This window comes from Podarcis tiliguerta (genome assembly GCF_965153285.1).
Source record: "Podarcis tiliguerta genome assembly, chromosome: 8".
Taxonomy (NCBI): domain Eukaryota; kingdom Metazoa; phylum Chordata; class Lepidosauria; order Squamata; family Lacertidae; genus Podarcis; species Podarcis tiliguerta.
The window spans coordinates 15,797,412-15,825,042 of NC_139541.1; the positions used below are offsets into that span (position 1 = coordinate 15,797,412).

Here is a 27,631-nt window from a genome sequence, read left to right on the forward strand (position 1 = left end):
GTCCAAGCGGGAGATAACTAGAGCATGCACCACTCTGGCGAGACAGTTTGCTGGCAGGTAGGGTCTTAGCCTGCATACCAGGTGGAGCTGGTGGACAGCTGCCCTGGACACAGAATTGACCTGCGCCTCCATGGACAGCTGTGAGTCCAAAATGACTCCCAGGCTGCGTACCTGGTCCTTCAGGGGCACAGTTACCCCATTTTGGACTAGGGAATCCCCCACATAACCAGGCAGGGGCCTTATCTGGAGAGCAAGGGTAACATCCCAGGCAGGTGCTTGAGGAAGAAGAAGGCTGCAGATTCATCTATTGTAAAGTTACCAGATTTTTTTCAAAGAATCCAGGGACACTTTAAAAAAAGAGAAAAAAGGTTATTTTAAAAAAAGTTATTATTTTTTAAAAAGAAGTAATCTCTTCTGTGGTCTCCTCTGTCTCAGCAGCCTGGAGCCAGCCTGGTAGCACAGTTGGCTCTGGCTGGCTTCAGGAGCTGCTCACTGCCATGGCGCCCGCCATTTTGCCTTGCCGGAAGTCCCCATATGATGTGTCTTGTGCCGTTGAACCAATCACACAACATTCATTCCCTACTAATAAATCTATAACACTTAAAATATAAATCCGGGGACATTAAATGAAATCCGGGGACATTCCAGGGATGGATTTTGTCTGGGGACAGATTTGTAAATTGGGGGGGCTGTCCCCGGGAAATGGGGACATCTGGTAACCATAATCTATTGGTGCCTGCAAATTCCTTTGCACTTCTCCATGGACATCAGCCTGGATAGCTCAGTTGGTTAGAGCATAGTGCTGCTAATGCCAAGGTTGCAGGATCGATCCCCATATGGGACAGCTGCGTATTGGTTGGACTAGATCAGGGCTTCCCAAACTTGGGTCTCTAGCTGTTTTGGGACTACAACTCCCATCATCCTTAGCTAGCAGGACCAGTGGTCAGGGATAATGGGAAGTGTAGTCCCAAAACAGTTGGAGACCCAAGTTTGGGAAACATTGAACTAGATGAGCCTTGTGGTCCTGCCCAACTCTACAGTTTTATGATCTCAGGTCTTTTACAACATCCTGCACCCTCCTCCTTTTTCTGTCTATGTCTTCAGTGTGTTATGTCACTATGTTTTCCAACACAGCATGGTGGGTCGGAGCTGCCTGCCTGTCCCTGCCATTGTTGTGGGTTGCCTGGACAGAGGTGGGCATGGGGCTGTGGCAACGCAATGGGTGGGAGTAATAATAATAATAATAATAATAATAATAATATATTTTTTATTTATACTCCGCCCTCCCCATCCAAGACCGGGCTCAGGGCGGCTAATAACCAATAATAAAAACAAGTTGATTAAAATACAATTTAAAAGATAAAGATACAACATTAAAACTACATTAGGCTGCAGTCTCTTCATAGGAGGAGAAAGGAAAAAGAAAGAAAGGGAGGGAATCAAACTGATTCTAAGCCAAAGGCCAGACGGAACAACTCTGTCTTACAGGCCCTGCGGAAAGAAATCAGATCCCGCAGGGCCCTGGTCTCATGAGTACCGGATTGGTTCCACCAGTGCTCCCAGCATCTCCAGCACCCCACTGATTCATCATATTGCCAGGACGGATGGAACTCAATATGTACATACCCACTCATCTCTGGTAACAAAGGTTCGACTCCAGGTGACCAGACCTGATCCAATATAAATGGGATTCCTTCTTTTCTCCCACGCTTCGGGTGAACCAGATACCTTAAAATGATTAGCATTTATGGGCAGGCTTGCTAGCTAAAAGGTTTGTGTGGTCACCTTCACCTTTTAGTAAGCTGATTTGCAAGGCTGGAGTTGCACCATGGGAACAAGCATCACTGAAATTTGGTCTGCAGGAGATCTGGGTTTGAACTTAGGGCATCAAAAGCCTGGGTAGCAGAGAAGAACAAAAGGTGGTCCTGGGTTCAAATCCCCAACTGAAATCTAGATTTGTCAAGTGTGGCCACACACCCCTTAGCCTCTGTTCCTGATTACTGAGATGGACATTGACCACAGTGGTGGCAGCCCAGTTACAGTGAGGGTGGGGCACTGTCCCAACAATTTCAGTCTGCGCTCAGCCAGCCCCCACCTGCCTGATTTCTTTCTTGCTACTTGAGGGGTATTGGCACCAGTAGCGTAGTGGCAAACTGAGAAGTGCAGGGCCCCTTCTTAATCGTCACAGCCTCGCCCCTTCTAAGATTATACAGCTTCCTAATATTATACTGTACAGTAATTTTATAGTTGCACAATAATAATAATAATGGATGCATTGCAGCAATCAATGCAGATCTTTGTGTCTTGCCGTTCAGCTACATACACTATTTTCTGTGCACAGAAATTTGGAGCGCTCCGATGCCTTTTTTCCAAAGTGACTTCAGTTTTGTTTTCCTTGAGGTTCCGTTGTGCATAACGGCACTTGCAATGCATTGTTCTCTCGGAACCAAAGCGCCTTGTGTTCTCCTAAATGCTCAGCTTTGGCGCAGAACTAACTGCAGAGTGACCCTAGGAGCCAATCCTCAGTGGCCAACTCGACTTCACTCAGATTGTCTCCAAAGATCACAAAGGGAGAGAAGACTTCTTTTCAATGGCTAGCAGGCTTGGGCAGCTGTAGGACTCTGGAGGGAAGGCCCCTGCTGCAGAAATAGTAAAGGGTCTTTGACCTCTACAGTCCCAGATCACTACAACTGTGGGGGGCCCCTGCCTGTCAGCTCCTTGTAGAATTCAGCAGGGAGGAGGAGGAGGAAAGTGGGGACAACTCTAGAATTGGTTGGCTCTAACTTTCTTTGGGACGCGTTTGGCGCTGTGGGTTAAACCACAGAGCCTAGGACTTGCTAATCAGAAGGTCGGCGGTTCGAATCCCGCGATGGGGTGAGCTCCCATTGCTCGGTCCCTGCTCCTGCCAACCTAGCAGTTTGAAAGCACGTCAAAGTGCAAGTAGATTAATAGGTACCACTCTGGCAGGAAGGTAAACGGCGTTTCCGTGTGCTGCTCTGGTTTGCCAGAAGCGGCTTAGTCATTCTGGCCACATGACCTGGAAGCTGTACGCCGGCTCCCTCGGCCAATAAAGCGAGATGAGCGCCGCAACCCCACAGTCGGTCACGACTGGACCTTACAGTCAGGGGTCCCTTTACCTTTACATTACCTTTCATTGGCTCTGACTCCAGTTACCATTTGGGCTCCCTGCCTTCCACTCCACCTTCCAACACTGTCTGACCACGTGGTAAGGCTGTCGGATGTGGTTGGAATCTGTTGTGCACAGAGCTCTCTGTCCAGGGTACCACTGAAGCCTTCAACCTTCCTTTTGTACCACTGGGGGCCATTACTCGGAACAGCACTGTTCTATCCCCGCCTCCCTCCTGCCATGATTGGTTCTCACCTCCGCTGCCAACTGCCAACAGCTTCCCATGGAACTTCCTGGCGCCATTCTCCTGATTGGATCTCGCAATGGTGTTTGGTTTCCTGGCGCCTGTTTTCAAGGGAAAATAGGGACTGGCTGACGTCATTCTCTACTCACCTGTACAGAAAAGCTATGGTCAGTCTGCGTCCTCTCTGCCTATTTACCCCCGAACGCCCCTGTGGGAATTACAGTGGTACCTCGGGTTACATACGCTTCAGGTTACAGACTCCGCTAACCCAGAAATAGTACCTCGGGTTAAGAACTTTGCTTCAGGATGAGAACAGAAACCGTGCTCCGGTGGTGCAGCAGCAGCAGGAGGCCCTATTAGCTAAAGTGGTACCTCAGGTTAAGAACAGTTTTAGGTTAAGAACGGACCTCCGGAACGAATTAAGTACTTAACCCGAGGTACTGCTTTACTCTCCATCGGCTTCATAGGAACATAAGAAGATGCCTTACACAGAATCAGACCAATGGTCCATTTAGCTCCAGGTTTCAGGCAGGTGACATTCCCAGCCCTACAAGGATATGCCCTGCGATTCCACCTGGGACCATCTGTAAGCTAATCCCTTAAGATAGGGATGAAATAGCTCACCCCCTGGGCCAAATCTGGCCCTCCAAGCCTCTGTATCTGGCCCTCAGAATTCTCCTCAAGCCACCACCCACCCTGGCCTTGCTTCACTCCCTTAGTAATTTTGCCTGCTTGGAATGTATCCTTGAACTCTTGCTCACCTGGATAGAGGAGAGAGAGGGGTGTAGAAACTAGGCTACTTGGCAAAGGTCAAGTTCACATTAATTGCTCCACCCACTTTTGCCTCTGGCCCCGCCCACCACCACTGGGCAGCCCAAGCAGTTACCCAGAAGGGAAGGTGACCATTGTGTTGAATCCCTCCCCCCCAGATATAGGAAATGGCAGGGACTGGCAGGATGCTGACAAGGGTACACTGGGGGAAGAGGGGCTGGAATCTGGCTCAGGAGAGCGGGGCAGTAATTCGTGGGGACATGTACTAGCCAGGAAGCAAGAATCAAAGGCTGGGGAAGCTTCAGAGTGGGAAGAAGAGGTAAGCGAAGGGCTGGGTGCTTCCCCACCCTCCTCTGCATCACTGTCTCCCAGAACCAGGAGTGGACTGAAGTGAGAAGAGCAGAGGCAGCTTCCACACAGGCATAGTCTCTGGCTGCGTGCACACAGCTCGTTGGGAGAAGGTACATAAACTAGTGGAGGGGGAGCGGTCCCCAGTTGCTGCAACTGCTCTATAGATCATAGACCTGGGAATGGCTGCCTAGACTAGTGTGCATAGTTCTGCAGAGTTGCAGAAGCAACTCTGAGAGACAATAAAAATTTAACTCTCGGCCGTGTGCATTCCTTAGCTGGGAAGCGCTCTGGACAGGAACATAGGAAGCTGCTTTCTACTGAATCACACCACTGGGCCATCTAGATCTGTGTTGTCAACACCATCTGGCAGCACCTCTCCAGAGCTTCAGGCAGGGGTCCCTCCCAGCCAGGTCTGCAGATGCTGGGAATTGAACCTGGGACCTTCTGGGTGGGAGTCAGATGCTATACTACGGAGCTACAGCCCTGTAGGCAGGTTTTGCAACTATCCATGCAATCCATTAATTCATGTATTGGCCTCCCTGTCTTCAGCCCTACCAGTCCAAATGGGCTTCAGCCACCCCACTTTGACTGCTTGGCAAAGCTTCTGGCTTTGCTTAAATCTTCCAAGTGTGAATTTGAGATTTGTCGCCACATATGTGTGATGGCCACTGGACTAAGATGCTGGTGGTCAAACAAGAGGACCAATTTAATATCCATTCCCTCCTTATGAGCTTCCTGGAGGTGGCTTGCTAGTGGATGCTGGTCCAGATGGACCTTTGTTTTCACACTTTTATTCTTTTACTCAACAGCCTCCTAATAATATCCCCCTGCCTCTCCATCCTATAAACCAGGGGTCAGCAACCTTTTTCAGCCATGGGCCGGTCCACTGTCCCTCAGACCTTGTGGTGGGCCAGACTATATTTTGAAAAAAAAATATGAACAAATTCCTATGCCTCACAAATAACCCAGAGATGCATTTTAAATAAAAGCACACATTCTACTCATGGAAAAACACGCTGATTCCCGGACCATCCGCGGGCCGGATTGAGAAGGCGATTGGGCTGCATCCGGCCCCCGGGCCTTAGGTTGCCTTCCCCTGCTATAAACCATTCTCTGTTCAAAAGCATTGCAGAGCCTTCACTCTGGAGCACTGAAGGGGAGGTTAAACAAGCAAACCTTATTGTCAACACAAATTGAAGGGCCTCAGAAATAGAAATTCCAGCATGCTGTTATCAAAGCCACTGTTATAAGACGGGCAAGGCCATAACCAGGCAGACAAACAAAGCAACTGTTATAAGACAGGGAAGGCCGTAGCAGGCAGACAAACGAAAAATGAGTAAATTAAGAAGTGTTAACCTTCAAAAGGAGAGACATGGAATGTTAGAGCCTGATTGGATAAGAATGTAAATTCTTGCTCTCTGTTTTTTTGTATAGTCTATAAAAAGTGGGCGCACCCTGACTGGGGTGTGCAGATTGCGAGCTCATTGCTCTGTACCTTTGTCCTGCATATGCATTTCAAATAATTCCTTTTGAATCCTGCAAGGTTGATTGCCACTTTGTGTGAATCTGTGCTCCGGGGGCCCAATAGCAGATATGGAACAGGTCCAACAAAATGACCCTGTGAATCTGCAGAGTGAGTATCAATAACACATAGAGCAATTCTATAGACTAGGAAGGGATTCCCAAAGATCATCTAGCCCAGCCCCCTGCATGGCATGCTCTTGTGCATGGGTCGGCAAGGTTTACCTCGACTGGGTTCGCTCCAGTGGAGATCCCTCCGTGGGCCGGATCACACACGTGCAGCCACGATTTTCAGCATCTGAACAGATGTGATTTTCGGCACCGCAGAAGCAAGTCCCCGTGCCCCGCTGCGCCAATTTAGTGCAGCACCTGGGGACTTGCCAAGCGGGTGGCTCAGTTCAGGGTTGGCTCGCAGGCCAGTTAAACGGCCCCCGTGGGCCACTTTTGGCCCATGGGCCTTAGGTTGCCTACCCCTGCTCTTGTGTATTACACTTTTTATTGTGATGTACTCAATATTTTTTAAAAATCAAACTCTTGTTATGGAAATTGCCAGGGTGGATGTGTTTTATGCTTCTTCACTCATTTCAGATCAGAATGCACCCAGTTCTTCCAGAGGGGCTAAATATTGTATTTACTGCAGCATGTAAAACTTGCCAGGGACTGGTTTTTTGTTTTGTTTTTGTTTTTAAATTTTACATAAACTTATAGTTTTGTTTTCTATGCCTGGCATTCTAAATCACGGAACAGTTATTAGTAATTTTATTGCTGTGCCCTTCTGTTTGGTTTGGCATTGTTTTATACATTTGCACAGTTTCTTTTCTGAATATTGCTCGTCGACTGTTAATTCCTCTTCCACAGATGAGCCCTGGTTTGTGAGCCCTGCTTCAGAGAGAATGAAAAGTGAAGAGGAAGACAAACCCACTGAAAGGGTGAGTTGGGGGAGTGCTCTGTCCAGTTGTATTTATAAATCATTGGCCATCTAAAGTAGGGTTGCCATACATCCGGGATTCCAATGACAGAATCAGTGTCCGGGGTGTGTGGGTGGGTGTGTGGGTGTGTTGGGTAATCAGCAAAATGTCTGGGTTTTTGAAACTTTCCCAAACCTCAACAACTTTTTGTGTCCGGATTTGTATTTCTTGAAATATGGCAACTCTACCTAAAGCAGAGAAGGGGAACATCTGCCAAACTCTAGATGATGATGATGATGATGATGATGATGATAAATACCCTGCAAATATGATTCAGTTGCCGCAGCCACTCTGGGCGGCTTCCAACACATATAAAAAACCATAACAAAACATCAAATGTTAAAAACCTCCTGATACAAGGCTGCCTTTAGATGTTGTTGGACTCCATCAGCCCCAATTGGTGTGGCAAGAAATTATGGGAGCTGGCGTTCAGCAATATCTAAAAGGCCACATGGTACCCAGCCCTGATCAATCTGATGTACAACCGTTTTCCAGGATGGCGATGAGATGTAAGCCTATAATAATGTTGCAGGCTTGAGGGGCTCAGTCTGGATAATTTCCATGGGGTCCCTTGCAGGCCTGTGATTCTATGTATCTACTGAGGCTTAGAAATTGAGTTGCCATATGTCAGGGACCGTGCTGAGGAGGGCTGCATAGAGGAGGAATGGTGGGAGCCTTCCCCTCCCCCTCCCCCTGATCCGGATCCTGAATCTTCCCAGGAGCTGGAGGACAGTATAGATTTGGAATAGTGGTTTGCAGATGGACATGGTTCAGAAGGCAGAAGCTGGGAAATGGGGAACAGCTAGGACATGGCTAGGCAACCTAAGGCCCGGGAATCGCCTTCTCAATCCGGCCTGCGGACGGTCTGGGAATCGGCGTGTAGAATGTGTCCTTTTATTTCAAATGCATCTCTGGGTTATTTGTGGGGCCTGCCTGGTGTTTTTACATGAGTAGAATGTGTGCTTTTATTTAAAATGCATCTCTGGGTTATTTGTGGGGCATAGGAATTTGTTCATATTTTTTTAAAAAACATAGTCCGGCCCCCCACAAGGTCTGAGGGACAGTGGACTGGCCCCCTGCTGAAAAAGTTTGCTGACCCCTGAGCTAGGAGAAGAAACACTGGAAGAGAGAGGGTTAACAGATTCACTGTCTCTGGAAAGCATTAATCTGCTCAGCCCAAGGTCAAGAAGAGCTGATAAGGTGGCAGCACAGAAACCACGGTGGTTATGAGATCAGGTTACAAGACACAGTAGTGATGTGGGTGACTAGGGATGAAGTGGGTGGAGCCCTTAACTGGGAGCACCGCTATGTCTAGGATTCTTTGTTCTCTTGCTGTGATCATTAAAGTTTCTAACTGGTAAGAATACTCATTTCCTTTGTTCTACTTATCTACTGCCGGGGGGGGGGGGGAGAGGGAGGAAGCCGATCCCCTGAAGCCTGACACCATATTTCAAAAAGCAAAAATCCGGACATAAAAGTTGTGGAGCTTTTTTTTTTTTTGGTAAAGTTGTGGAGCTTTCTTTCCAAAATCTCAAAACAAAAAATGATGTTTTTGAGCTATTTTTTAGGAAATTCACCAAAAACGACAATTCCAACATGAGTTGCCATATGTCCGGATTTTCTCAGACATTTTTACGCCTGGCCGCTGTTACAGATGGCCGAATCCCTGCTATGCCAGGGAAATTCTGGATGTATGGCAACCCTGAATTCTAGCAAGATCGAATTTTCATTATCATTGAGACCTGCAAGACCTGTTTTTCAAGCAAACGTGTCATGCATCAGGATCTAACAAATATTTATGGAGAGTGGACCCCGTACACTAAAATTCATGTTTTCTGCTGCTCTGTTCCAATAGAAACTGACAAGCATCCTGGTGCTAGCTGCAATGACTGCTGGTTTTGGATCGTCTTTCCAATATGGCTACAACGTCTTTGTGATCAACTACGCAGCAGAGGTATGGTCTGTTATTATTTATTCAGAGCATTCACACACTATTCTTACTATATGTAGGGTTTGGTGTCAGCGTTGCTTGTGCAGGTTTTTTTCTGTTCACTTGTGTTCCTTTGGTGGTGAGAGAGGCTGGGGTTGGCCTAGGGTGTGGTTGTTCATTTGTGGTTGGCTGTGGTGGTCTTTGTTTTCATGTGTGAGTGGGGTGGGTGGGTGTTTTGGATCAGGTCAGCCACATTGATTTGTATGCTGTTGGTGGATTTTTGTCATTGTCTTGTTGGGCTGTGTATGTGATATAGGGGAGCCATACCGGGGTGAAGGCGTCTTCTTCTGTTTATGCCAGTGTCAGTTTCAGCTTATTGGTTAGTTTTTCTAGTAAGGCTGTTTCCCATACTATTTGGTACCATTGATCTATGCTTACTCCTGACAGGTCTCTCCAGTGTCTGGTTATGATGTTTCTATTCTTTAGCCAACAGTACTCCCACAGTGGCTTACATGCAGTTGATTAGAACGAAACAATCCCTGCCTGCAGGTTTACAATATAAATTCACAACATGCAAGGAAAAAGGACAGGGAGGGAAGGGCATGGGGAAATAAAATTCAAGCACCAATTTTTCAATTGGAGTTCATCTAATGACCAGCAGGCACAGCAGTGGTGTAGCATGGGCTGCCAGTGTCCGGGGCCATGTGGGAAAGGGAGGGAGGGAAATGGCATGCACATTCAACAGCCTAACGGCATAGCTGTCAACCGTCCCTTATTTGGCGGGAAACTCCCTTATCCCAGTGCCGTGTCCCGCTGCTGTCCCTTATTGATGATGTCCCTTAAATTTCCCGGGTTTCAAAGGAAACAGCTCCTCTCCCTCCCTCCCTGCCGGCCAGGGAGGAGGGAGGCTCCAACTGTGTTGCTTGGCTGCGTTGCTCACCCAATAAGGAGTCTAAGAACGACTGGGGGGTGGAGCTTGCATGTCTTGTGCCGATCAAATCGGCCGCGTTGCCTGGAGACTTGACTTTGCTCAGCGCTTCCCAGCGGAGAGGTGACAGTGGTTTTCCTTTCTGCATCCCCTTTGCCGGGTTGCTGCGCCGTGGGAACCACAGCTTGAGGCTTCGTTTGGCTGCTGGCTGGCCTTTGGCTTGGAGGGGCTCAGAAGTTGAACATACCTGTGCTAGGAAAATCCCTTATTTTGGCTGCTGATCCCTTATTTTCAAATCTGTAAGTTGACAGCTATGCCTAACGGTGTCTGCATCAACCAGGAGATTGCAGTCACTGAGAAGCCAGCATGACTAAGCCGCTTCTGGCGAACCAGAGCAGCGCACGGAAACGCCGTTTACCTTCCCGCTGGAGTGGTACCTATTTATTTACTTGCACTTTGACGTGCTTTTGAACTGCTAGGTTGGCAGGAGGTGGGACCAAGCAACGGGAGCTCACCCCGTCACGGGGATTCGAACCGCCAGCCTTCTGATCAGCAAGTCCTAGGCTCTGTGATTTAACCCACAGCACCACCCATGTCCCATCGATACGCTAATCCACACCTAAACATGTTTTCTCCCTTCATGGTGGAAAGATCCACACTATATATTTACTGCACATTTAAAGGACATGACTTCCCCCAAAGAATCTTGGGAACTGTTGTTCTCCCGTTTTGCAGAGCTACAGTTTCCAGAACCCTTAACTACAGTTTCAAGGATGCTTTGGGGAAAGCTGTGTGCTTCAAATGGGGGTTGAGAGAATGTGCGTTTGCAAACAAGGATGTTGAACGAGAACCACAAACACGGTAGTCAAGGCTGCCTTGCCCCTCCTGCTCAGATCTGCCTGGCCCCCAAACCATGGTTTACTGTGGCTTAATGTACAGGAAGAAGACCCTGATGCTGACTGTTGCACGCTCTTCTCTCCTAGTTCATTAAAAGCTTTTACAACGAGACCTACCGATGGAGGAATCACATCAGCATAGACCACAGCTTGCTCCTGTTCCAGTGGGGTCTGACGGTTTCATTCTTCCCAGTCGGAGGCATGGTTGGGTCTCTTTTGGGGGCTCGTCTGGCAGATAATTGTGGCAGGTACAGTGATAACCCTGGAGATGGAGGTTAATTGGGAGAGAAAAGGAAGGCGTGAAGTAGGGCAGATACCCCACCATGAGAATCTGTGCAATAACTGGCAGTCTTGCAAAAACTGAAGTGTGCAAGCGACACCCATAGTCTTCTTAGTCCTCTGTTTTGCTTGCTTTCTTGCCACTTGGAGATTCAAACTTTCCCTCTATTACCTGGAGGGGGACGGGCGAACCTGGAGATCTGGCAGTCCTAGTGACTGACCTTCTTATCCCGGGGCCTATGAAAGCACTGTGGGGAGGGTGTTGGAGGGGAAAGGCTGTGCGGCTTCTCCTGACCCAAATCTCCCTTTTACAGGAAAAGAATCTACATCAAAGCATAGGAAGCTGTCTTATGCTCAATGAGGCCATTGGCCTATCTAGTATTGCCAACACTGACTGGCAGAAGCTCTGCAGGCTTTCAAACAGGGGAGATTCCTAGCCCTACCTGGAGATGCCAGGGATTGAACATAGGATCTTCTGCTTGCCTAGCAGGCGCTCATACTGCTGAGCTATTACCCCTCCTTTAAGACAAATGGTCCACCTAGCTCAGTATTGTCTACACTGACTGGCAGCAGCTCCCCAGCTCAGTGTGGTTTACGCCAGTGTTCTTTGACCTTGGGTCCCCCAAAATCGTTGGACTACAACTCCCATCATTCCCAAGGCAGCTTAACCAATGGTCAGCGATGGTGGGTGCAGCAGTTCAGCAACACCTAAAGTCAAAGAATACTAACCTACACTGACTGGCAGCAGCTCTCTGAGAGAATCAGAACAGGGGTCCTCCTAGTCCTAGGTGGAGATGCTAGGGAGCAAACCTGCTTGCCCTTTCCACCAATTAACGAAACCAGGACAAAGTACCAGTAATTGTAGCAGCAGTAACAGTAGCATAGCAGTTGCAATTTCCTCTCCCTGATGCTTTTCCATCTCTGCCTTTATACATCCATCAGTATCCACCCTGCCCTTTTCCCCCTTGCCTTTTCAGAAAACGTACTTTGCAGGTGAATAATATTTTGGCCATAATCTCTGCTGTCCTCATGGGCTGCTCCAGAGCAGTGCACTCCTTTGAGTTCATCATCTTTTCACGTTTGGTTATTGGAATATGTGCAGGTGAGTCGGAGACAGGAGGTGTTGTTTAAATGTATATATATGCTGGGCATGCATTTCCTTTGACCTGGGCCTCTCTAGACATCCTGTATATTGTGCATTCACAATTATTGTGATCGTGATGGTATTGGGGTGGTATTGGCTTGTTTACAATACTGTTTTGCGCCTGCAAATGTTTTGCGGGTGGCTGCTTTGCTTCCAACAGGCAGCTGTATAGTGGTCCGTGGTCATAGGGGCGGGAAAAGAATCATAGAGTTGGAAAGGGCCCCCAGGGGGTCATCTAGTCCAACCCCCTGCAAGGCAGGAATCTCAGCTAAAGCATTCGTAACAGATGAGCATTCAACCTCTGCTTTCAAAACCTCCAAGGAGAGCCCACAACTTCCCAAGTGTATATTTGCATAGGTTTTCCCAGCTAAGTTATACTCATAGGAGACCCATTGAAATTAATAAATTTCAGTGAGCCATGTCCATTCACTTCAATGAGTTGTTAGTCCAAGACTAGTCCTACTCAGAGTAGACCTATTGAAGATAATGGGCATGGCTCACTTAAAGGTAAAGGTAAAGGACCGACTCTGGGGTTGTGGCGCTCATCTCGCTTTATTGGCCGAGGGAGCCAGTGTACAGCTTCCAGGTCATGTGCCCAGCATGACTAAGCCGCTTCTGGAAAACCAGAGCAGCGCACGGAAACGCCGTTTACCTTCCCGCCAAAGAGGTACCTATTTATCTACTTGCACTTTGACATGCTTTCGAACTGCTAGGTTGGCAGGAGCAGGGACCGAGCAACGGGAGATCACCCCGTCTCGGGGATTCGAACCGCAGACCTTCTGATCAGCAAGTCCTAGGCTCTGTGGTTTAACCCACAGCGCCACCCGTGGCTCACTTACTGTAGCTTTATTAGTACCTATGAGTTCATATTATACCATATATGCCCACTTGATCACTTTGATCTGCAGAACTGGCACTGTTGCAGGTTTTATTCTGCGTTTGCCAAGAAATTGATTTTTTACCTACACTTTGGAACTCACCGCCGATTGATATCAAGCAGACACTTTTTGGCATGTGTGTTTCAATGTGACTTTTAGCTTATCGTTGATTTAAATCCTTTTCTTTTTTTTTGAAGGTTATAAATAGTTGATTTTAACCCATAATTTCATTGTTCTATTCTTTTTGTAAACTGCTGTTATAAGACTGTTTTAAGGTTTGTTTTTTTAAAAAGTATACTTTTTGTGAAATAATTAAATAATTTCCAACAGGTCTACTTTGAGCTACACTAAGTTTCTTTTAACCTTTTTGTACACGGTTTGTATTGTATGTTTTTATGTATTTTCAGTGCTTTTCTTCTGGGCGGACGCAGGGTGGCGCTTACCCCTAAACATTTTGTGAATCTAAGTTTGGCCTCATTGAGGGGCAGTATTTCAATATGAGTAGGAAAATGAGAGTACCCCTAAATATTTTTAAAGGGAAAAAAAACCACTCTGTATTTTTGTTATAAATGCCCTAAATATTTTCAGAAATGGGGAAAAAAATTCAACACCTGCTTGGCAACAGTCCAATGAGTCTTGTTATAGATCTGGAGGCGTGGGGGGCGGGAACCTCCTAAGCCCTAGGAAGGAAGGAAATACTTGGATTTTGATTAATTGTGTAATAAACGGAAATCTGCCCTTATTCCCTTATGGGGAACACAAGAGCACTTATAGAGTCCCTTGTAGGTTCTCTGTCGGCCAGAGAAAATAACAGAGGCCAACCAGAGAATATTGAGAAGCAAAGCAGCTCGTAAGCCTGATCTTTATTGAACTGTTACAACAGGGTGCCCCCTTCACACGCAGGAGAAGGAGGAGGACCCAGAACCCAGGTGTGCCCGCCCTTATATAGACATTTTAAATTGCCCACCCTGGAGTCCAAGACCACCCCCAGAAACATCATACATTCATCACAGAAGGGGTGTAGCCCAAGACCACCCCCCAGACCTACATCACACAAGGGGCGGTCTACAACAGAAATCTGAGTGCATTGTTTATCTCGTCTGACAGAATACCTGTTAACGCTCATTTGATTGGATACTCTGGGGAGCCTGGCCAGTCTTTTGTAATGACAAATACTTAGTTCCTGAGCCAGGTCACGGGCTCACCCTATTCATACACAGATATACCCTTAAGACAGGTTTTGTGATTGAAAAGACAATGGGGAGGCATTTCTATTTTCCTTTGACCTTGCAGATAAAACATTTGGTCAGTTGGGGAGCCAAAATGGCTCCAGGGCTGCCCTCCTGTGCTGCCTCAGACATGTGGCCCATACATTTATGTATGTGTTTGCCTGGCACATCCATGAACATTATATATATATATATATATATATATATACCTTACATTTTTTTATTTCAGTTGGGATCTGGACTAAGACACCAACTGCAGAGCTGGGCCAGATGGGGAAATCCTGGGCTGGCTTATGTAAACCAGACTACAACAGAGGCCATTAACAAGACAATGGCACTCCCCTCTCTCCCCCAGGTGTGAACAGACACTGGGGCTTTGGAAGGTTGCCAGGGTAACTGCTCTGGGGGAAAGCAAGGGGTTTTCTGGGAGGAAGAAGGGGCAAAAAAAGCTGAGACCTATCTTGGAGAGGGAGGCGAAAAGTTCCCTGCACAGCTGTGGGCCATGTTGTAAGATCCGGACTTCCTCCATGCAGACGGAAGGTGTAAATAGGTGAATGAACCATATTTCTTGAAGCACGACAGTCTCCGCCATATAATAATAATAATAATAATTTATTATTTATACCCTGCCCATCTGGCTGGGTTTCCCCAGCCATATCTTCTGTTCTCCAAAGGGACACAGACCCTGCGTGTGTGCCTGGGACCCCATGGGCTTTTGCCACCACTTGGCAGAGGGAGGGGCAGGCACCCAGCTTTTTAAACAGTCTGCTCTGAGTAGGACTTTGCATTGTCTGTGAAATATACTCGGAGTCGAGAGTGGATTTCATGCTCTTTATTCAGCTCATAGTAGTGAGGAATGAATGTTCCCCCAAAATATCTGCTTTATATACATTATTTACACAATGGGCCACACGTGATTGGCTAATTCCGGGATCCTCCCGTGGGCCAATCAGGTTGCGGATTCACTTCCACCTGGAGCTGGATTGGGTGGCTCCTGCTGACCAATCATAGTGCTGCATTGTTCTAGGACCAATCAGACTGCTGCATTTTGGATCCTATTTTTCTAGGACCAATCTGACTGCTGCATTTTGGATCCTATTGTTCTAGGACCAACCAGACTGCTGTATTTTGGATCCTATTCAGCTCAGTACATAACAGTCTGCCAGCCCAGAAATATGTTCAGATGCTTCTGCGCGTAGCCTATGCACATTCAATTATCTTTTGCTTTTTACCTTGTCAACAGGAATCTCCTTCAGCGTGGTTCCCATGTACCTCACAGAGATTGCCCCCGAAAACCTGCGAGGAGCCATAGCCATCACTGGCCATTTCTTTATCATCTTTGGTAGCCTGACGGCTCGCATATTTGGCCTTGACAAACTCCTAGGGACGCAAGAAGGTAAGTCTAAGAGATGCCCCATTTGGCCTCTTGACCCAGAGGTGGCTCACATTGCTTCAAGGGTCAACCCTCTAGCCACGCCCACTTCTACCCTCTGGCCACACCCACAAAGTTTGAATGTGAGCGTGGCCGGCCCATTTAATTTTTAAACCCACCCACTCACGCACACCTGGCATCCTGTCCAGACATGTAGTTATTGACATGTGGTTTAACAACCAATCTGTCTCCATAGGGAACTCTGGGAACAGTAGCTCTGTGAGGGGGAATAGGGGCCTCTGAGCAACTCTCGGCCCCCTTTTGCAAACTACAGCTCCCAGAATTCTTTGGGGGGAAGCCATGAGGGTTTAAAGCGGTATCATAGCTCTTTAAATGTATGATGTGAATTTGGATCCTGCGTGCAACATGGTATTATATGAAAAAACTGCTCCTTTTTCCTTATGCAGTATTCCCATATAGAGTCCTTAAGCGGGTTCCCTATTGGTAGGAGAAAGTAACAGAGGCCAACCAGAGTATATTGAGAAGCAAAGCGGCTAGTAAGCCTGATCTTTATTCAAGGAACGGTTGCAACAAGGTCCCCACTCACCACCCGCAGGAGGGAGGAGAACCCTGAACAATGGTGCGCAAGCCCTTATGTAGACTTTTGAAATTGCCCACCCTGTAGCCCAACCACCCCCATAAAAATCATACATCACAGAAGGAGGCGGTCTACAGCAGAAATACATCACAGGAGGTGGTCTACAGCAGAAATCCTGTCTGCCAGGATACCTGATAATGGTCTCTGGTTGCATTACCTGGGCAGTCCAGCCATTCTTTTGTGATGATTAATACTTTAGTTCCTGAATCCAGGTCACAAGCTCATCCTATTCATATACAAATGCACCCTTGAGATAGGATTTGTAAGCAAAAGACAATGGGAAGGCTTTCCCCATTTGGCTCCCTGACTGCAGAGGAATATTTGAGGTCATTGGGAGAGTCAAAATGGCTTCAGGATTGCTCTCCCGTACTATTTCAGACACATGGTTCATATATTTAGATATGTGTGCTTTTATGAATATTTATTCTATATTTGAGACCTTAAAATTCTTATAACAATGGTCTTCAGGTTTATGCCTTGCTCCTGTAATGCTTGGTTTATATTGTTTGGTTATTCCTATCCAGTCATTGTTTGCTTTTTCTTTGTTATTGTTTATAACTAAACCACCATAAAAATGATTTTTTTTTAAAAAAAATTCACATTGAGGAGGCGGGGACCAGATACTGTCTCTGCTCTATGGATTAGCCACCTAGTTGTGCTATCACATTTCATGTCTCTTACCATCTGTGTGCAGGTTGGCCGTTCCTGCTGAGCCTCACTGGGGTTCCGGCATTATTTCAGCTCATCTTCCTGCCATTCTTCCCCGAAAGTCCTCGGTACCTCCTGATTCAGAGGCATGACGAAGAAGCAGCCAGAGAAGGTAGAAACTGAATGGAAAAACATGTGGATGTGGTTATTATCATCAGTCTTCATGCCCCAAACCTTTAAGCCCAGGGTTGTACGCCACTAATTAGAGTAGACCCACCAAAGTGAGGGAGCACCAAAAGCGCTGCTGTTTTCACTTTCCGTGTGAGGTAGCCTAATAAGAGCCCGCTGGATCAGGCCCATAGCTGTCAACCGTCCCTTATTTGGCGGGAAACTCCCTTATCCCAGCACCATGTCCCGCTGCTGTCCCTTATTGATGATGTCCCTTAAATTTCCCAGGTTTCAAAGGAAGCAGCTCCTCTCCCTTCCTTCCTCACTGCTGGCCAGGGAGGAGGGAGGCTCCAACTGTGTTGCTTGGCTGTGTTGCTCACCCAATAAGGAGTCTAAGAACGACAGGGGGTGGAGCTTGCATGCCTTGTGCTGATCAAATCGGCCGCGTTGCCTGGGGACTCGCCTTTGCTCAGCGCTTCCCAGCGGAGAGGTGACAGTGGTTTTCCTTGCTGCATCCCTTTGCCGGGTTGCTGCGCTGTGGGAACCACCGCTTGAGGCTTTGTTTGGCTGCTGGCTGGGCTTTCTGCCTTTGGCTCGGAGGGGCTCAGAAGTTGAACCTACCTCTGTTGGGAAAATCCCTTATTTGGGCTGCTGGTCCCTTATTTTCAAGGCTGCTGGTCCCTTATTTTCAAATCTGTAAGTTGACAGCTATGATCAGGCCAATGACCCATCTAGTTCAGCATCCTGTTCTCACGGTGGCTAACAAGATGCCTCAATGAGAAGGAACAAGCAGAAGATATAGAAGCATGATTAGTCACACCAACAGGGTAAAGAACAGCTTCTATCCATGGGCTGTTAGGCTGCTGAATGAAAAGATAACAACAGGGCAACTGACTTTCGGGTTTGGTGGGCGTGCGTCAGTAAACAAGGGGAATTAAGACTAAGAGAGCTGAGTGGGGGGTGCTCGTGTAATCTCACTGTATACAAGTTGTACAAGTGACAATAAAGTATTTCAATTTTAATTCAGGACCTGAGCACGAGCTCTTTCCCGTCCTGTGGTTTCCAGCAACTGAGATTCAGAAGCATTCCTGCCTCCAACAGTGGAGGCAGAACACAACCATCAAAACTAGCAAGCTTTGATACTATAGCCTTCCTCTCCATCAATTTGCCCAATCCTCTTTTAAAGCCACCCAAGTTGGTGGCCGTAGCTGCCTCTTGCAAGAGAGAGTTTGCAAGAGAGAGTCTGTCTTGAATCTTCCATCATTCTCCTTCCTAGGATGTTGGTGAATTCTAGAGAGAGATGGAGAGAAGCTTCCCTCCATCCACTTTCTCCATGCCGCACGTAGTTGTAGCACGAGATCATTTGCACGGTGTCTTCCGAACTCCTGCTACTTTGCAAGAGGGATTCCTGTGCATCCTTGAATAGTTTTGCACATTGAAAGTGATTTTAAAATGCTCTTTTGCCCTAGGACAACAAATCTACTACCTTTTTGTAAAAAATAAAAATAAATCAACTTTTGGCAGTTTGGAAAGTGATGGGGGAAAGTATGGAATGAATGAAGGGTTAAAGGGAAATTGTAAAAACAACCCAAAAGCAAACCAGAGAATGCTCCTAGTCATATAACCACCCTGTAAAGATACCTGAAAGAATGTTAAATATAGACTGATTATATACTATAGTCTAATCTTTGCATACACTGGCTATGTTCTCCTTAGGCTCAATGTTGAACTCATCAGGGGGAGGATGAAGATGGGTTAGAATTCATTGGCTTTACCTACCATTGGCTCTAGCGCCCTCAGCCGTCTGCTCTGGCGCCCCCTACTGTTGGCCTCCCTGAGCTCTGCCATATCAGTTCCAGCGGGCACCAGCCTCCACTGCTGGAAGAGGCAGTGTGTACAGACTGGGGGTGGGGGTGCTAAGAACCCTCCAAATGCTGCTGAGCCGACATGGGTGGTCGGTGGCACTAGTAAGCCAGTCGTCTCCTTCCACACAGCCTTGGTGAAGCTAAGGGGCTGCGACAACGTGGAGGACGAAATCGAAGAGCTCCACGAGGAGGACCTCTCCGAGGAATTGGAAAAGGATATGGACATCTTTACGATGTATCACTTCGACGACATATGGAGCCACCTCATCTCTGCCGTCGTCTTGATGGGCGGGCAGCAGCTCACTGGCATTAACGCGGTAGGGCAATCTCCCCGAGGAGAATGGGCCTTTTGGGTGGTGGCTCCTGAGTGTGGGATGCTTTCCCCAGGGAAGCCTGCCTGGTGCCATCGCTGGCTGCTTTGAGGTGCCAGGCAAAAAAAGTTTTCAGCCAGGCGTTTGGCCTTTAGCCTGGGGAACTGTAGATATTGTGGCCTCCTCCAGTGGGTGGGATATTGAGCAGTGAAAAATCCCCCTCCTCACTGGCTGTCTGTGGAGAACCGAAATTAAGACTGAAAAAACGACAGAAGCTGAAATGGACAGATTTGTCTGTATCTTGATAGGGGGTCATCATTCAGCTAAGAATGTCTGTTTCTCCTTTCAGGCCAGCTATTATATGGAGATACTCTACATGGCTATGGGGTTAGAAAAGAAAATTGTCGGGTATATCAGCATAACGATATACATTGTGCTTATGTTCATAACTCTCCTGGTGGTAAGATTCTCTCGCATTTCTACATCAACGCCAACGTGATGAGCTCCACATGTTGTGGCCTACAACTCCATAATCCCTAAGCATTGGTCACACAGGCTGGGGCTGATGGGAATTGTAGTCCAAAATGTCTAGAAGGCACCATGTTGGTCTCCCCTGATATGAATGTTTAGCTCCTCCTTGTAATGCTTCTACCCTTGGCCTACTCCAAAGGCCAGCACTTTTATAGTGTGTGTCTGTGTTAAGCTGGCTGAGTTGTTCCAGTTTCCTACAGACAAACTACAAGTCCGGGTTCGGATGGCATGCAAAGACAAACCGTGGCTTAGCTCACAGCAGGAGGATCAGAGGAGGGGCAAAACAGATGCCATCGCCTCTCCAGAGACCTGGGTGGAATCTAGACACATATAAAAAACGCTGTGGAAATGCTTTTGAAAAAAAGTTTTGAAAAATTTATTGGATTTGCCATAGCTCACCATCGCCATCTAGTGTCACATTTGTATAATGCACTTTACAACACAGTTTAAACATTTTATTTGCAGCTGTATAGCTGAGTGCCTAGTTTGGCTTAGGGTTAAGTAAAAACAGAGCTTCCGCCTCTGGGCCCATCCAGGCTGTTGCTCATTTTGGGTGGGATTCAGATGGGCTCAATCCCCAGTTGCATCTCCAGGTTGGGATGGGAATGTACTCTGCCAGAAACTCTGGAGAGCTGCTGCCAGCCAGTGTAGACAATACTGAGTTCGATCGGCTAATGGGCTTCACTCAATATAAGATAGTTTTTTATATTCCTACGTCTTTAGGGCTATAGTTCAATGGTAGAGTATCTGCTTTGCAGGCAGAAGGTCCTAGGTTCAATCCCCAGTATCTCAAGGCTAGGGAAGACACCCTGGCTGAAACCCTGCAAAACTACTGCCAGTCAGTGCAGACATTGCTGAGCTAGAGGGATGCAATGGTCTGACTTGGCACAAGGGAGCTTCTCAGGTTCCTAATCACATACTAGCCAATTCACGTCGAGCAGCGAGAGCTGATTGGGAGGTTTAGCGCAACAAACCCTCTTCCCAAAAATGCAGGAAGCGACAAGGAAATGCACTGGAATTATCTAATCTCCCTGTAAGATAATAAATATGGCCACCCATTAAATAGCTGACATCTCCCTGCAAATAAATCAGAATGTATGATCAATAGACAGGCCATCTTGAAGCACGCTTCCTCTCTCTTTCTAACTTTTCTGCTTTTTTGTATCCTTTAGATACGTTTTGCTGATTCTTCGGGGCACAGAAATCTGCTACTCAGTGGCTTGGGGATTTGCAGCATCACCTGTGTCCTCTTAGCCATGGCGATTGAATTACAGGTCTGTATTGCAAGTCTACAGACTCTTGATGTCTGACGCTAAGCACCCACCAATGCAGTGCCCTCACTTCTTAGGATAATGATGATAATAATTTATCTGTTGCATTTGTTAGTCCTTTTTGTTTGCAGAAAGTAAAGTCCCAAAGGGACTTGCAATGTAAGACAAGAATGAAAACCAAAACTGAAATAAAATAAAAGCTAAAAGCACTCTTATGCATGAAACAAAGGAGGCCATAACAACAACAACAACAACAACAACAACAATTTATTATTTATACCCTGCCCATCTGGCTGGGTTTCCCCAGCCACTCTGGGCGGCTCCCAATCAAGTAATAAAAACAATACAGCGTTAAATATTAAAAACTTCCCTGAACAGGGCTGCCTTCAGATGTCTTCTGAATGTCAGGTAGTTGTTTATCTCTTTGATATCTGATGGGAGGGCGTTCCACAGGGCGGGCGCCACTACCGAGAAGGCCCTCTGTCTGGTTCCCTGTAACCTCACTTCTCGCAATGAGGGAACCACCAGAAGGCCCTCGGCGCTGGATCTCAGTGTCCGGGCTGAACGATAGGGGTGGAGACGCTCCTTCAGGTATACATGACAGTATCCCAAACTCCCCGAGCCTGGCTGAAAAGAAACACATTTGCCTGGTGCCCCCAAGTACTTAGTGATGGTGAACCTCCCTGGGAAGAGAGCATTTCATAAGCAGGTGCCACCACTGAAAAGACCGTTCTCCAGTTGCCACTCTATGGAGATGGCACATGGAGGAGAACATCAAATGATGAATGATGCTGATTTTGTGTAGTGGATGCTGCTTTAATGGAAATTATGGGTTGCAGTCAACTGAATCCTACTCAGAGGAAACCCATTATAATTATGTGGTGTGGTGGGGAGCTGGTGTAGTGCAGTGATTAGTCAGGGGTCAGCAAACTTTTTCAGCAGGAGGCCGGTCCACTGTCCCTCAGACCTTGTGGGGGGCTGGACTATATATTTTTTTGGGGTGGAAATGAACAAATTCCTGTGCCCCACAAATAACCCAGAGATGCATTTTAAATAAAAGGACACATTCTACTCATGTAAAAACACGCTGATTCTCGGACCGTCCACGGGACAGATTTAGAAGGTGATTGGGCTGGATCTGGCCCCCGGGCCTTAGTTTGCCTACCCATGGATTAGATTGTCAGATTGGGGTGTGGGAAGAACAGGGTTCGAATCCCCATTTGGGTCACAAAGCTCACAGGGTGTGACTTTGAGGCCAGCCTCTCAGTCTACCGTACCTCACCGGGTTATTGTGGGGGGGGGTTAAATGAGGAGAGGGAGAATCATGTATATGCCACCTGGACATCCTTGGAGGAAAAGGTGGGATAGAAATGCAATAGATAATTAAATAATAAATGAAGAAATCCATTAACTTCAGTGCTGCATACCAGCCAAGATGAGCTAAAGTCCATTAACTTCAGTGAGTCTGCTCTGAGTTGGATAAAACCCTATAATTTTATTTATTTGTTCATTTATTTCTACAGTCATGGAACATGAACATTTACACATTGACAAAATGGGAGCTCTATGGGGGAAGCTCAGGGATTTCTGGCACCAAACTGCACTTCTAAGAATTGCTTGCAGGAGGTGACAACAATTGAACTGGTATAAAACTGAGGAATTTTGCAGGACAGAGCAGATAGGCTGTTAATTAAACCATGTTGTTGTTTTGTTGTTGTTTTGATTTTTCTTCCTCCCTGCCTCCCAAAGGAGCCCAGGGTAAAACATGCAACAACTGCAACTGCAAAAACCAACGCAATTCAAAGCAGTTTTAAAACACTCTAATTCCAGTTAAAACCCTTTTTATGTATTAAAAGAACAGTTAAAAACACTCTTAGCTGGTGATCATAGGGTTGCCAGGAGCAGTGTCTTTCAGCTATCAAATGCCTAGGTTAAACAAGAGTGTTATTAAATTCCTGAAAGTAAGTAATGAAAGGAGAGGGTGAGAAACGCACCACACCAGGGAGGACATTCCACAGGCAAGGAGCCACCACTGAAAAGGCCCTGTTATGTGTCAACACCAACCGGGCAGTCTCCAGTGGCACCACCACCAACAGGGCTTCACCTGCTGATCGTAGGGCCTAAGATGGTTGATACTGGGGAGAAGAAAGCACCCCTGAGTTCAATGGAGCTTATGCCCAGGCATAGGAACACAGTCACGGTCCTATTAAATAGGGTTTTCTGATGATAATGACTGCAGTAGTGGAGTATCTATGTCATTTGCAACCACAACACAGTCTCTGCTTGAACTGTGAGTCCTTTTCTCCAACAGAAGACCATCTGGTGGATGTCATACGTCAGCTCATCTTTCGTTACCCTTTTCCTCATTGGACAGTCCATCGGGCCAGGTAAGCTCTCTGATGAAGATGATTTATGAGACTTGTCCATCTCTCATTACACTGAGCTCTCCAGTACAGTGGTACCTTGGTTTACGAACTTAATCCGTTCCGGAAGTCCATTCTTAAACCAAAGCATTCTTAAACCAAGGCCCCCATAGCGGGGGGGGGGGGACTCACTCAACAGGAAGCAGAACATGTTCTGCTTCCTAGGCAAAGTTCACAAACCAAAACACCTACTTCTAGGTTTGGAGCATTCTTAATCCAAGTTGTTCATAAACTAAGCTGTTCTTAAACCAAGGTACCACTGTACTGACATAGTTGGACAAAGACATGCTCAGTCCATAAAAATATGTGCAATGCCACACAGACACACCCCAAACAGCTGTGTAAGGGTGCTTGCCAAACATCATAAGTCTGAAGGGGAATCCAACATTCGTGCTGCCCAGAGTAGATCCATTGAAGCTAGCAAACATGGCTAACTTCAGTTCGCTAATTTCAGTAGGTCTTTTCTGAGTAGAATTTCACTGGCTACAACCCTAAGTCTTTACCTGGGCCACATTCCCAACCATACATTTAAAGCAGAATCATAGCACGTCAAGCAGTCATGGCTTCCCCCAAGGAATTCTGGGAGCTGTAGTTTGTTATGGGTGCTGAGAGTTATTGGGAGAATCCTCTACTCCAGGCATAGGCAAACTCGGCCCTCCAGATGTTTTGGGACTACAACTCCCATGATCCCTAGCTAACAGGACCAGTGGTCAGGGATGATGGGAATTGTAGTCCCAAAACATATGAAGGGAAGAGTTCGCCTACGCCTGCTCTACTCCCCTCACAGAGTTCTCTGAGAAGAAGACTTGGTTGTTAAACCAGTCTGAGAATTTCAGCTGGGGTGGGGGGGGATAGGGGCCTCCTAGCCACTCTCTGCACCTCTAACAAATGGCAGCTCCCATAATTCTCTGTAGGAAGCCACGACCATTCAAAGTGGCATCGTAGCGCTTTAAATATATGGCCAGGATGTTCAGGGCTCCTTGAGGAAGCACAAGAGATGAGGAGCATAGATAAACTTCCCTGTTTAGGATTTTTTTAAATGACTGATGTTTTAATGTACAGCGGTACCTCTGGATGTGAACGGGATCCATTCTGGAGCCCCGTTCGCATCCTGAAGCAAATGCAACCCACGTCTGCGCGTGCGCGGGTTGCGATTCGCCGCTTCTGCGCATGCACGTGACATCATTTTGAGCATCTGCGCATGCATGAGCAGCGAAACCTGGAAGTAACATGCAACCCGAAAACGCTCAACCTGAAGCAACTTCAACCCGAGGTATGACTGTACTTTTAATATTTTGTTAGAAGCTGACCGGAGTGGCTGGGGAAACCCAGCCAGATGGTCGGGGTATAAATAAAAAAGTATTGTTGTCTTGTTATTAGCGAAAATGAAAATGGGGCATTCTCTCTCTCCTGGCCCAGATCCGGTTCCAGTGGTGATTGTAGCAGAGCTGTTCCTTCAGTCATCCCGGTCCACTGCCTTCATGGCTGGGGGCTGTGTTCACTGGTTCTGCAAATTCGTTATCGGAGTCGTGTTCCTTCAGATGGAGGTAAGTGGGTTTGGCTAATACACAGTGGCGTAGCGTGGGTTGTCAGCACCCGGGGCAAGGCAAGTAATTTGCGCCCCCCCCCCCGCTGCACTGTCCCTCCCCCAGATAGTCCCTCGTTCTCTCTCTGCACCGCACCGCACGCCTGGCACCCTCCCCTCCACAGTGGGCAGCGACCCGGCGGCTCGGATCGGATTCACACAGCCAGCACTGCAGTGAGAGAGAGAGAGTGAGCCAGGTAGGGGCAGAGAGCTGCGAGTGTGAGCGCGCCCCCCGCCCAGATGTTGCGCCCGGTGCGGACGGCCCCCCCTGCACCCCCCACGCTACGCCACTGCTAATACATCCAAGGTTCTCTTAGAGGAGTCCCAGGTCATCGAATCTGAGCTTCCACAGACTTTACCCGTCATGAGGCACCATTGGCAGCGGCAGCGGCAATGTTCTATGCTTATGATAATATTTTATTCTCCGGATAATTGTGCTGTTTTAAATGTGCATTTGATACTTGACTTCCTTTAGCAATGTTTTCTTTTGAAATGTTTAAGATAATGCTTTTTTGTGTGTTGACTTTGCTGCATTAAATGTGCATTCTGTAGCTGGCCTCCTTTGCAATTAAGATACAGATTTCCAAAATTTCTCAAATTAGATAATTACATAACGACTATGTTTCATAGATTGGCTTCCCTCCCACCCACCCCCTGTGTTTTTATTCAAACCCTTTTCTGCTGCGTTATATAACAAACTCTTATCTGTTACAAAAAAAAAATCTCTCCAGTACAATTATTTTATCTTTTTTTGTCCGCTCCTCGTATCTCGAAACCTGCCCGCAATTTTCAAATAGTCCCCAAATAGTCCTTTTTCAAATAGTCCCCAAATGGCCTCCACTCATCTATTAAAAAGTTTGTCATTTCGATCTCTTGGTTTTGCTGTCAGCTTTGCCATTTCTGCATAGTCTGTTACTTTCAGAAGCCATTCCTCCTTCAGAGACTGGTTTGCTGAAGCACCTGCCCCCTCCATTAAACCTTGCTTTAGCTGTGTTGAACAAGGGTGTTAAGTTGTCTGTGAACATATCAGACGGCACAGCGGTTCTGCAAACAGCTCTTGTTTATTCACAGGCCAGAACAGAACTGAACTGAAGGGTTCAGCCAGCCTGCTTATATAGAGCTCCACTAGAACGAAACAGTAACCATTTTCTGTAACTATCCAATCACTGAACGTCACTTTCAATCCCTTATTTGCATATGTGGACCTGAGTGAAAACTATCTACAGTATCCCCCTGCTGGCCCAGGTTGAGAACTTCAGTACATAACAAAGGGTGCTTCAGAGAGCAGTTTGCCAAACTCCTCTGAGAAGTGCCTCCAATCTCTGCCCCGTTAAACAGCTTGCATGGGCTGCCTGCCACCCATGCTGCTTGCTTGCCTGCCTGCCATTTTGCTTGAGTTGGTGTGGCTGCTACTATCTTTTTCTCTTACACACATTCCATATCGTGCCCAAGTCCTATATCTCTCTATCTTTTTCTCTCTTTTTTCTCTCCAGATACACATTGAGCCTTACAGCTTTCTCCTCTTTTGGCCTCTCTGCGTAGCCATCTTAATTTATGCCTTCAAGCAGATCCCGGAAACCAGCGGCCAGAACTTCCTGGATATCAGGAGGACCGAGGCAATCCGAATGACCAGGACCCTCCTGCTCATGCAAATCTCAGAGGACTAGAAACTTGGGAGACAGTCCATACAGCGATTAAGAGATATTCTGTTCGGTTGGCCCATTGGTGATTGCAGCAGTTTCCCTTCTGGTCTGACTGAACAGCCTGGACTTTATTCCTTTTTTTTCCTACACTGGACTCCGACTGCCACCACCTCTCACTATTGGCTTATACACCTACCTGACGGGTCATAGGCTACCCATCCGTGTTTTAATCAGTCTTAATAAAAGCTGGATCAGCCACTCATGCAGAGACACAGCAGGGAACCTCATTTCTGGATGATGCGTCCAGCTCTCAGGCACCTGTAATCCACATATGGGGGACCAGATGTCTCCAGATGTTGCTGAACTGTGACTCCCATCACCCCTGACCACTGGCCATGCTGGCTGGGGCTGATGGGAGTTGGACTCCCACATCAGGAGTCCCCCATCCCTCCTCTAACAGATATAGAGTTATGCCCAATGGCCATCCTGCTCAGAGTAGGCCCATTGAAACTAATGAACTCGGCTTCCTCAATATCTTTTTTTAAAAGAAAAAACTGTCTAACCTCAGGCTATTTTTCTATTGGTGCTTATTGCTCAGCCTTCATTATCATTATTACATTTTTGTTGATAATAGCACATGCTGTATAAACTGAAGTATAATAATAATAATAAATCCATGTGTGATGTATATCCCTGTTTCCAGGAAGTCTGTGTGTTTCTTTTCATAGAATCATAGAGTTGGAAAGGACCCTGAGGGTCATCCAGTCCAACCCCCTGCAATGCAGGAATATGCAGCTGTCGCAGACAGGGATCAAACTCACAACCTTGGTGTTATCAGCACCACATGCTAACCAAGTGAGCTATCCAGGCTCTAACAACCACAAAATTAC

General features: G+C 47.0%; 1 protein-coding gene across 4 annotated transcripts; it reads left to right on the top strand.

The window, feature by feature from the left end:
* Window positions 1–243: 243 nt before the first annotated feature.
* Window positions 244–27,439, top strand: LOC310683727 (solute carrier family 2, facilitated glucose transporter member 5-like). Of its 4 annotated transcripts, XM_083454050.1 has the most exons (14): window positions 3,422–3,538; window positions 6,037–6,126; window positions 6,873–6,943; window positions 8,838–8,936; window positions 10,824–10,984; window positions 11,993–12,117; window positions 15,510–15,662; window positions 16,991–17,116; window positions 19,107–19,294; window positions 19,638–19,748; window positions 20,992–21,093; window positions 23,402–23,477; window positions 24,933–25,060; window positions 26,592–27,439. In XM_083454050.1, the coding sequence occupies exons 2-14, from the start codon at window positions 6,087–6,089 to the stop codon at window positions 26,763–26,765; spliced, it is 1,554 nt and encodes a 517-aa protein (XP_083310176.1). In that variant the 5' UTR covers window positions 3,422–3,538; window positions 6,037–6,086; the 3' UTR covers window positions 26,766–27,439. The 4 variants fall into 4 exon arrangements, with proteins under 4 accessions (XP_083310178.1, XP_083310177.1, XP_083310179.1 ...); XM_083454052.1 differs by lacking the exons at window positions 3,422–3,538; window positions 6,037–6,126 and adding an exon at window positions 244–309; XM_083454051.1 differs by lacking the exon at window positions 6,037–6,126 and having other exon boundaries at window positions 3,405–3,538.
* The last annotated feature ends 192 nt before the right edge of the window (window positions 27,440–27,631 follow it).

What these genes read in the sequence shown, in the direction of transcription:
- LOC310683727 (XM_083454050.1), top strand. Translation starts at nt 6,087, where the DNA reads ATGGAACAGGTCCAACAAAATGACCCTGTGAATCTGCAGA. An exon ending in TGACCCTGTGAATCTGCAGA is followed by an intron (nt 6,127 to 6,872) that starts GTGAGTATCAAT and finishes CCTCTTCCACAG; the next exon opens with ATGAGCCCTGGTTTGTGAGC. An exon ending in AGCTCACTGGCATTAACGCG is followed by an intron (nt 19,295 to 19,637) that starts GTAGGGCAATCT and finishes TTCTCCTTTCAG; the next exon opens with GCCAGCTATTATATGGAGAT.